The 11,589-nt window shown below is 32.7% G+C and overlaps 1 protein-coding gene across 1 annotated transcript; it reads right to left on the minus strand.

Moving 5' to 3' along the window:
• Positions 1-2,403: 2,403 nt before the first annotated feature.
• LOC149571203 (large ribosomal subunit protein eL29y-like) lies at positions 2,404-6,396 on the minus strand. The gene is made up of 3 exons (XM_089812780.1): positions 6,198-6,396; positions 2,821-2,925; positions 2,404-2,708 (listed from the first exon to the last, which is right to left on the minus strand). The coding sequence occupies exons 2-3, from the start codon at positions 2,920-2,922 to the stop codon at positions 2,613-2,615; spliced, it is 198 nt and encodes a 65-aa protein (XP_089668906.1). The 5' UTR covers positions 2,923-2,925; positions 6,198-6,396; the 3' UTR covers positions 2,404-2,612.
• Between the last annotated feature and the right edge of the window lie 5,193 nt (positions 6,397-11,589).

An 11,589-nucleotide genomic window follows, 5' to 3' on the forward strand; every position in this document is an offset into this window, starting at 1 on the left:
AATCGCACAAAGGTCTCCTTAGTGTAGGGAGTCATATGATCAGAGCACTCTTTATCAGAATGTAAAAGTGAGGTTTTAACCAATAGGACCATTCAGATGCGGGCTTAGTTTTTGTTGATTTCCAGACTGGTTTTGGTGCAGACCAAGTTTTTGTTCATTTTCAGGCTGCATTTGTCCAAAGAGTTTATTAACTTGGCAAAAGCTTTGAAAGGCCTAGAATCCAATGAATAGCGTGTACTGTCTATGCACAAGTATTTGTGTGGTGGGTATAACATCAGTATTTCAAGCTGCTTCTTTTCTGGAGTATTTTCTCGTATCAATGGCATTGAATTACCTCCCAGACAAAAAAAATAGTATAGCACAAACAGCAAAAAATTAGAATGTATATATATCACATCAAAATAGTGTTACAGACCAGAAGAGCATCTGCACGAAGCCAAATCATTTCCTGTCAAAATGTAAATTACCTTTAGTTTTCCAAGATTATGGAGAAAAATATACTTGGAAACATTACAAAACATGTTGTCAAAGATAAGAGGAAACAATTATGCGGGTTAAAAGTCTGACCCATTGGTAGATGTATGTTCCAATGTGACGTTTAAAACATTGGGTTCCATTGTTGTTCAATGTTTATTAATAATTTGTAACAAAAAAATCCATTTTCCCACCCAGACTGTCAACAAGGGAAGCAAACAACGTAGAATAGGAAGTTTCACAAGACCAAAAAATTTCAGTAAGTACCAGGCAGAACTTGACCTGCACCATGTTGAGAATCATTCAAATTTGGACAAGATTCCTTTATGCTTAAAGTATGCATAGATTCAAGAAGCTTAAGTGAATACAATTTGAAAATGATTAACAACTATAAAGAGTTAATAATCAAAACTGTGAACCTGCACAAGAAGTTCTCGACTAATATCAGCAACAAAGCTCTCAACATTCAATAAGTACCATTACAGGTCATGTATCCAATTCTTCAATGGAAATGGACACAGGATGTTTTTCATAGGGTAAATAATTCATGACAGAGAGAGAAGAAAAGATAGGCAAAATGAAGAGGCTTGAGAGTTACCTGACTAGTTTTAACAGATATAACCAAACGCCTAAGAGTGGGTTAGTATGAGATAAAAGAGACATTTACACAAATAAAATTTAACCAAATAAGCATATATATGGAAAAGGTTAAAAACGTGCAAAGTTGATAAACAATACATAAGAAATTGTTTCCAATCAAATTGGGTTCTTTGGTTTTGGGAAACCAATGCCAGTGGATAAGTCCTGTTTTGGTTCTCGGCAACATTTCTTGCATGCAACTTGAGTTCCTCACCAAGATCCATCTAGTCATTAGTGCTGTTACCAGCTGTCGTCAACTGCTGATAGGCACTACACAAGAAATTGTTTCCAATTAATGGGGTTCTTTGGTTTTGGGAAACCAATGCCAGTGGATAAATCCTGTTTTGGTTCTTGGCAACATTTCTTGCATGCGACTTTGAGTTCTTCACCAAGATCCATCTAGTTATTAGTGCTGTTACCAGTCATTAGTACTGTTACCATAGTGCTGTTACCAGATGTCCTAGACTGCTGATAAGCACTAAGATCACCAATTTGGGCTTGCACTATGAGTGTGTTACCAGGTCTTCTTGGCAATCACCCAAGTTTTCAAAATCATAATGTATCATTCCAACCCCATTTGAAAACATATTACAGTATCAACTTGTATCTTGGGACTCATCATATGAATTAGAAAGGCATAAAGCTGAAACACAACTATTTCCATAAAATTAAGTAATCAGGAGTGTCAATCCATCTTAAAACTAAACAATTACAAGGAATTTTCTATTAGAAAAATTACCAACATAACTAAATCCTTAGAATTCTCCAAGGATGGTCATGAAATTTTCAAATTTATTAAAATTTACCTTTTTGCCACCATGTGTTGGTCAAACGAAGCTTACTTTGGCTCAAATTTTCATCCTATCGTAACACTACATGTTTTAACCCTACAAGATTCAATCATGATACAGAAGGATCCAGAAACTCTGGATTTTCAGAATTACAAATCAATATTGTATTTCAAATTATGTTTACCATTAGTGTCAGCTATGTATAGAGTACCTTGTCATCTTCACTGCAAACAGCTTTTCCATTTTCTTGAAAGATCCATACAGTGAATCAGACCCAAACTTCCAAAACACCAAAGACCAATCCAAATGTGCTCATTGTTTGAGAATATATTTTTAAAGACCACTTTTCTATAAGATGTTATATGTGTTTAAAAACCAAATGCTGAATTCAACCAAAATTTCAAAAACTAACTTGTAAACCACTCCAAACAAATATGCCGACTGTCTTATCAAAACTAATGTTTCAAGTAAAAGACAAAAGTTCCAAGACACAAAAACATAACCAAGTAGATAAGCATGCAAATTAAACATCAAACTCTGTCAAAATCGAAGTTGTATAATAGCAGCCCCACATTTGAAGCTTCTCATATACTCCAAATTCAAAATAATACTATTTAATGGAATATATAAAATAGTCTGAACCTATGCTGAGATGAAACATGTTGAGATGAACATAATTTTCAACATATTTGTTTTGAGGAAAGTAATCTACTGCTCTTCTTCAGAACCTGAGACAGAGCCAACTCCATTGGGCTTGTTGTGCTTCCTAGCATACCTCTGATTCCTTAAAAATTTAGGGTCCATCTGCAACAAAAACATAACTTGTATAATTAATCAATTCAATCAAAATATGTAAGAGCGCCTGTAATAGATAAAAGGAACACCAAACATTACAAGACCTCCATAAGCATCATACCCCTTTTCTCGAAGTGTATTTCTGCTTTTTTGGTTTCTTAATACCATTCTTGTGAGCCTTGAATGACTGATTGTGGGCTGTGTGATTCTTTGACTTCGCCATTTCCTGCAGTGGTCAAATCTTTTTAATCTCAAAGGTAAAATAAAACAAATGATAACATAAGCTATCCAAATTTCAAAATAACAATTTATAAACTCATATGTCAAACAATTCCTTTAAAATATGAAATTTGTAATTATGAGGCCACATGATGGATCATCTAAAAATGCCACCAGTTGTTTGCTGTCTTAACATTATTGCTCTTACCCAATTGGTATTCTAATAGCATAAATGTGGGAAAGACATGATTTTCACAATGAACACTTTTTGCTACAAATTTCTCTACTATATGCCATTCAAAGGAGTTGCTCATAACATGAACATTGAATTTACAAGTTCCAGATGAAATAGTAATGGACATACTGCATCTGCTATATTGATATTTAATTATAGCACAGTCAGATGTAAAAATAAGTCTCTTGATGGACAAAAGGTACACACTATAGTAGTTGTAATCAACTAGATTATCAATAGCTAACATGATGAGTTTTCATGAAGAAACATGGGTGCATAACTAGTGTTCGTGTGCATCTTGAGAAATGTGGAGGGAATTGTAGCGTGGAGGCACAACTTAAGCTAAAGCAAGTCAAATCTTATAAAAAGATAAGCATAAACAAAGCACTATTCCATTTACACAGCATCATAAATGTATAAATAGAATTCAAATTTTTAATTACCTGACTTAAGAGTTCTAGTTATAAAAAGTTAAAACAGAGGGAAAATGAAGTTCTAAAATAAACAGATTAAAAATAATTAACTTACCATTTTACGTAAAAAATAGTGCATATGTATATAAGAAATTTGACATTACACAGTATAGAAAATTTTAATTTATGGGGCCTATAGAATCTAGTTTGCTTTCACCTCAAATGGTTTATACACAAACAAGTAAATGGCCCTGAAATAGTAAAACATTTGGTCATGCAGTATGGATTACCATTTAAGAGCCACGAGCCTTAACGATTAATACTTCAATTCCTCTCAACGTATATATTCAAAGAAAATCCTGATTGTACTTTAAAACCCAACTTCTAAAATAAATTTATTCAAGGTAACACTTAGAGAAAACTTGAATCTAAACCAAGATTATTTGGTTTCCTTTGCTTTATTACTGTTTAAAAAGTTACTATTTGTACAACTATAAAAAAAAAGCACAGCAAATGGAGCTGTTTGTGATTATTAATGAATACAAATCGGTTTTTCAAGTGTAAGGCCCATAATATAGCAATCAAGACCTACAAAGTAGACAATTAAAAGTGTTCAAAACCACATATTAGAGAAAAACTATACAAACATAATCCCAATTGCCTCCTTCAATCCATTGGAACACAAGACTGCTAGTAGAGTTAACATCACTTTCTTTAATACAACTGTACTACCCAAAAAAAGTTCACTCTTAAAAACTAGCAAATTTGTCTATCAGATTGATGTCAGACTAATAAACATGAAAGAACAAAGCAAGTACCAAGTGCTACTTAATTATGCCTGTGAGTTTGGACGAATACTAATCTTTCCAAAGCAGTCTCACTAACATTACTTTGTGCTCAATCCAAGCTAAATGCAAATACAGAAAATCCAAACCAACACACTTGACAGTACTCCCTATCATTATGTATCTTGTTTTGATAATACAGGGATATTAGTATTTTTGGAATCAAAGAAGTGTCAGGAGTCATCTAGTTCGCAATAGTCAAAGTGGACAATGTCATAATATACATTTACATCATGGGATCTGTATTCCTGCTACAAAAAGCTTTAAACAACTATCTGAAACTTTAGGTAAGTGCATATTACATGCAGGATTTACCAACTAAGTTGACAGAAAAAGACTCGCAGTCAACTACATGTGAGAAATGCGCTATAAAATAATTCTGTAATGAATCTTAAGTTTCCGTTTGATTTTGTGGAATTGTAGAAATCGAGACTTGATTTCTAAAAATCATGTTTTAGCCAAATCAAGGTTTTGCACTTGAACTGTTTGTTTCACTCGGAAGATGAGTGGGAAGTTACATTTTTATGCATAAGCTAAGCTCGGAGTTGGAAGCAGACTCCAAAAAATAGTCCAATCTAATTTTTTTACACTCTTCAAAAAGTGTAACCAGATTTTGATTTTCAATTCCTAGATGCTAGTAGGAAGTCTAATAACCCGGTCTTGAGACAAACTGAGAAGTCTGTTATTCTAATTACATTTTGTCAATTTTGAAACAAACACAAAAAAATTCAAATCCCGATTATGAACAAGCCAACTCCTATCATCCTCCACGAAACAATCGAACTCTAAATGATACGAAGAGAGGGAAAGTATTTAGACACTTCAAAACAATAGAGATCCTGAAAGTGCCAAATAAGCTAATGAAAATTTCCCAAACCGAGAAACATTCTAACAGAATCATAAAATTACACTGTACAATTTGTCTCAATCATAAGTATTATCCTGCTAAAAATATATGCTATGCAGAGAACACACCATGAATCTAATAAGCACAGCCCTAAAAATTCAAATATGGGCAGTTTGTTATTTTACAAAAGAGTTAACCATAGGTTTAATTGTGTACGGCCTTTAGCCAACAGGTTGATCGAAAATGATAAAAATAAGTGGCCCCTGCACTCAAATTCCACATAAAAAGATAAACAAGTGATGAAATTGAGTAAATATTCATCAAAAATTATAGGTGCCCGGGAAAAAATCTTTAATCAGGGGTAATCAAGACAAAAGTTGCCACACAAAAAAAGAATAACCAAATAGAACAGAAAGTTGTGCCCTTCATGTAGAATCACACTCATGTAGCTGCAACTGCAATCTTAAGCACAATCTTAAGGCAAGCAAAACACTAGAGCACAAGGAGTGACTGAAGAACTTTACTGAAATATCCAAAAAATCAAAAAAAAAACTACCAAAGATGCTAGTCTTTTGCCATTATCTTGAAAACAGCTACAACAAATATCAAACGCCCTACCGTTAAATACAGCGATTATAATCGATTTACATTGGATCTGCCGCAACCTAAAATAGTATAACACATCAAAATAAACATTTAAAAATTACAGAGTAGTGAAAATTTTCGTGAAGTACACCCAACCAGAAAATCGTGAGCACAAACTTGATATTTTCCAGAAAACTAAACATACCCAGCGGCCGCTTCAAACAGCCAAATCGATGATCGAAAACGCAAAAAACGATACAGTCGTCAAACTTAGATCTACTCTATACAAATCACATCATTTACCTCTCGATCAAATGAATCTACTGAAAATAGAAGCTTCGGAGAAGGACTTACTCTGATCAGCTGCACTCACTCGGATAATCTTGCTCCTTCGACCACCAATGACCGCGGAAAAGAGTATACGAGAGATATGAAACCCTAAAATCGACTTTAAAACCCTAATCCTTGCACGTAGGGTTAGATTATATCAGTTGCTATGATTGTCGGTGTGAATTATATGCTCGTCTTCTTAATTATGAATTGTGCATAACCTAGAGAAAAAAACTTTTATATTCATTTATTTACTTTATTTATCGTAATTGTGAAATTTGCGTGACAATTTTAAATTTTTAGTTCCTGCCGTATGGCAGGATACTATAGCATCCAAGTGGATGCAAATTTTCAATAAGTTTTGACCAATTGAAATGTTTTATTTATGCATTCCAATCTAGTTTCATAATGTTTTTGAATTCAGGCCATTATTTTAATTTATAAGAACATGTTAAATTCGAATTTCTCATTAACTGTTGTGGTGAACAGTAGGGTATTGAGCTTTTTCCATTCTATTAAAAAATGAATTTGTGGCAGTGGTGACGGATGGATGGAACATAGCAATAGTGATTTCATTAATATTATTCACCTATCTTTGAACAATATCTGGCCAATTTTGACAACATTTGATCTAACATTAAATAAGCGTATTGTCAATGACATTTTTTTCTTTGTAGTTTTTATTGCTTGGCTTTATGTTTCGTCAATTGTCTTATATGAACCACTATGCTCAGCCAATTCCCAGATCTAAATCTTTAGGAAATCCACCGTATTTTGATTTGGATTTATACTGTGCACTGTATAGGTGTCATATTGTCAACGAAGATGTCAGTTTTGGGAGAAAATGTGGTCAGAATTCTTTGGTCTGTCTTTTACTCATTGTCTTGGGGAATGTTTTCCGGCTGTCTGTCGACTGCATTTAATTGGATTCTTGAATTCTGGTCATCTAAAGTTCCTATTTATTAGTAATTGTTGATTTCGGAGGCATCGGGAAAATTGGACAGTCCCTTCTGGGTGCTTCTAAGAAGTAGTTTTGTTGCAGAAAACAGGTATGTTTTTCTCCTTCTGTAATGTATTTTGCTTAGGATTTTTTTGAATAGAATTTTAGGACTTTTGTAAGGAAAAGGAGATCTTATTTGATGTATTCAATTTTTCATTCCTTCATTCATGATTTGAAGCATTTTTCATTCTTTTCGGAGATCTCAGTATGTAATTTTTAAATCAGTATCTTCACTGTCTCTTTTGCTTAGAGACTTCTGAATTTTTACTCTGTTACCATCTTTCTTGATTTTATTTGCCTTTTCATCAATGTCTACTTCATGAGAAGATTTTCTGTTTTTTCTTTCCCTTACCATTTTTCCTCTCTGCGTCTTCTATTAATCTCCTGCTGTTGTCGTTGCCTCATCCAGCACTAGCAGGCGTGCATCTGTCACCATGGCCTTCACAATGGCTATCCTCTACTTTTGAGAGGGTCATGAGTGCATAATAATAGAAAATTAGAAATGAAAGTAACAAAAGTAGAAGGAGATTTCTGCAACAGTATATAAAAGAAAACTAAACCATACCTATCAATCCTAACAGCCCACAACTCAGAATTAAGAAGCTTTTCTCTCGCAATCTTCTTCGTCTTTCTTCTGTTTGTTCTGGCGTCTGTGTTAAAAGTGTCTGTTAGTAATTGTGAGGAGCCGAGCCTGAAGAAATCAAAGTGACTCGAATAATTGGCCAATGCTTACAATTACTCCTACACTACTTAAAAAGTAGAAACATGGAGAGCTACAGATTAAAATACTGTGGCATAGTGTAAAATATTATCAGTTTTTGGCTGACTATAACAAATATCGAGTTCAAAAGAAAAATATTATCAGTATTGGGAGCTATTGAGAGTTTTTGGAAGTTGCTGAGGTTTATTGGCTGTCTACTCAAATGTATTCAGAACATTGAGCTTTAATACTTCCGTGTGGGCTTTGATTGTACTACTTAGGTTCATTGAATACTATACTCCGGATGACCTAAGAGTGCTAAAAGGGATTTTTTCCCTAAAATTTTCAAGCTTCGGTAGTATTATAGTTGCGAGATTCTGAACGAGTCATAATTATAGAATCCTTTATTCTGAGTAATTACCAATCTGAAATGGTTTGTCTTTCGGCTCTCTGAGTTCTGAGGAGTGTGGATTTTTACAAGACTCTTTTTGTTTGAGAGTTCTCTAAAGAAACAGTAAACAAAACTGTTATTTGAAGTGGCGGAGTCTTCTACTTCTTTTTGGCTAAATTTGTGCTTTGATGGATACAACTTTTTTGGTTTATTGGCATTGCTACAATTCAATTCTCACAACTAATCGGCAATACTCTTGATATACAACGAACCTTCCTTGGGAGAAAATAGAAAAGGAAGAATTTCGTTTCCACTCAAAAGATCTCATTTGGAGAGTAGATTATTTTGTCGGTTTTGAATTGGCCATTTTAAGAAGTTGGTATCTGTTTGGTAAAGCCATTAAAAGTTATGTCACAAGAATATTCACAAAGAAGACTTCTTTAAGCTTTTATTAAAGCACCTGGCTTTGTCTTTCCAAAAATATTGCTGTAGAATTAACCTAAATGTTATGTGAGATTTTGTTCAATTTGTCATACAGTGGAAAATGAGGTGCAGATGTTGATAAGTCAATGTTCACAAATCATATATTTTGAAATATACTGAAAAAATCTCTAGCAATAATTAGAAAATATCATTGTAATCTATTCCTGTGAAAACCTTAGAGGCCTAGTTCTATGTATCTGGTCAAAATCTCAATTGATTAATATGGGGGAGACTTTACATGCCACTGGCAATCCAATCTGTTGGAATGCATATGCTCTAAATTTTAGTGGGAGTATAGTACAATATCTTTGTGCAGTACATGTATAGTCCAATATTCAGATACAGCTGAATAAAATAAAATATTGCATTGATTTAGATCTTACACCATTCTTGCAATAAATCTGTTAACGCTTGTAGCAGAAATTCCATGTACCAATGTGTGATATTCTTCCTTAACAAAGTAGTGCCTTTACTCTTATGGTAATGAGCGTTGTTGGAATAGTTCACAACTTTGCATCTTTTTTCAAGTCAGGACCCTACTTGCACCATGCATATTGACAAGTTTGATTGTTCACCTCCATCTTTTCTGGAGTTGAATTCAATGAATTTTACTTCAAGTGGGAAAGAGTTCTTAATCAATTTCAATTACCACACATAATTTTATTCTTTTCTTAAAATTGTCTATAATTTGGTTTACAGATTTCACTAAAAGCTTGCCTATGGGTTGCATTAAGAATTTTGCAAGATGCTATTGTAATCTAATTTCTCTGTAAGTGTTAAATGCGTAAGGTGTGTTGAAAGTGACCTTTTTAAGTCGATGATTGGAACTATTGTTTTGTTAATGGCTATTGCCTGAAAACCCAATTTTAGATGAAGTAATTTTATCTTGCTATTAGCATTACCCTCATGTGCACAGTGTAGTGCTTGCCCCTAGTTCGCATTTTCGTTATTTTTGTCGAACTCTTTTAGGCTAATTTTATGTTTAATGATTAGTAGTTTTGTTTGGTGATTATCAGATATTGTCTTAGATTCAGTTGATTTTTATTCTATATTTCATATATGCATGATGATTATACACTATTTTCAGATATTGATGGTTTATTATCGCATGTGTTTTCTTACGGATACTTACCCCATACTTGCATGTGTATGGTGTGCATGTTTATTTTCTTTATGTATGGCGTTTCTGATGTGGTTAAGGAAGGGAGTCGTAGTCACCTGCTAGTCGGGATCTACACGATGCACCACTTCCTGCCATTGCCTGTTTAGCTTAGAATATTGTGTCTGTACATGCGTGGATTTTATGTAGGTTGCAAGTACCGGGTATCGACTTCCCTGAATTGCCAGGATGAGCGTACCCTATCGCATTATCTCAATGGTAAGAGAGGGGAGATAAATTCTTGAGTCCAAATCCTAAACCTTTAAGCCATTTGCCCTAATTGAAAACTAGGACAAGTATTTGAGTCAGTACCCTTCGAATGAGTCGAATGACGTTAACTCGTGATCATAACCCTTTAGTTTGATCTAGTATGTATTTTTCTATGATGGGTTTTCGTATGTTTCTTTATGAGTCCTTGGTGTATTTTCTATTAATTAAGTTTAATTTAAAAGATTAATTAATGATTTAATTTAATAGAAGGTTATTATGAAATTTTAATATTTAATTATTTTTAATTAAATTGAGAAATTAATTAAATGAAAGGAATTAAATTTGGAGATAAAAGCTTTAAGTCTAAATTTAGAACGTGATAATATTTAGTTAATTTAATAATAATATATTTAGAGTTCATTTTTAAATAAATGCTAAATATTATTATTATTTGAGTTAATAAATATTTTTATCAATTTAGTTTCTAAAATAATTTAAAAAGTGAAAATATAATTATTTAATAAAAGATTCTAGTTCGCATGACTTATGCATAAGATTAAATAAAAGAAATTTATTAAAAGATAAAATAAGTGAAAATAATAATGTTACTTTAATTTCATAAAGTGCGCATGGGATTAAAAGTAATAAAGATTAAAAATAGAAGTCAAGAGAAAAATTAAATAAAGTTATTTATTAATTCATTTAACATGCATTAAAAGATAAAAACAAAGATTAATAAAAAGATAATACGGAGTTAAGGGTTGTAAGCACAAAGTTCTCCTACGGTGAATGTAAGTTAGTTCCCCGATCCAAGGGGAGAGAACCCTTTATTATCAATGAAAGGTTCATTTTTGAGGAGAGAGAATTTCGAGAGAGGAATTTGGGGATAGATTTTGGAGACAAATTTTGAGAACGAATTTTGGAGAGACGAATTGGACTCAAATTTTGGAAGCGAATCTTCTCACAATTCTCAGTTGGTTTCATGTTAGCATCAGGTTCAGGTACGATCTTGTTTTTGTGATCACTAATTGAATTATGCGATTTGATATTCCTGTCTACTTCGTGATTATGAGAACTTATTTTCTCAAATGTGTGAATTCTTCATTCTGGATCTTTTGCTGTTCGATTTCATCTGTAAATCTAGATTGGAAAACCATTTAGAAAACCTCGTTCGTAGGTAAAAAGGGAATTTGGATCAAATTGGGATTTGTGTTTAATTAATAGACTTAAAGAATTTAAATTTGGCAGGAGTTTGAATCATTGAAAATGAAAATCTTATATTGAAAATTCGAATAATTGAAAGTGTTTCCTCTATTAGACTATATTTGCAATTATATTTTTAATTTTTAATTTTTTTTTAAAAAAATATTAATTAATAATAATAATATGCATTTTATTACTCTTGAAGGTGAATGATTTGAAAAGTCTTAAATTAAAAATTAAAATTAAAAAAAAACATATTAAAAAAAAAAA

Source organism: Cupressus sempervirens, chromosome 2, assembly GCF_028749045.1.
Source record: "Cupressus sempervirens isolate cs-2001-9-10 chromosome 2, ASM2874904v1, whole genome shotgun sequence".
NCBI classification, from domain to species: domain Eukaryota; kingdom Viridiplantae; phylum Streptophyta; class Pinopsida; order Cupressales; family Cupressaceae; genus Cupressus; species Cupressus sempervirens.

Excerpts from the sequence above, each read along its gene's own strand:
- LOC149571203 (XM_089812780.1), bottom strand. The coding sequence starts at position 2,922 with ATGGCGAAGTCAAAGAATCACACAGCCCACAATCAGTCATTCAAGGCT. Across the intron at positions 2,709-2,820 it reads AATACACTTCGAGAAAAGGG|ATGGACCCTAAATTTTTAAG; the intron begins GTATGATGCTTA and ends TTTTTGTTGCAG.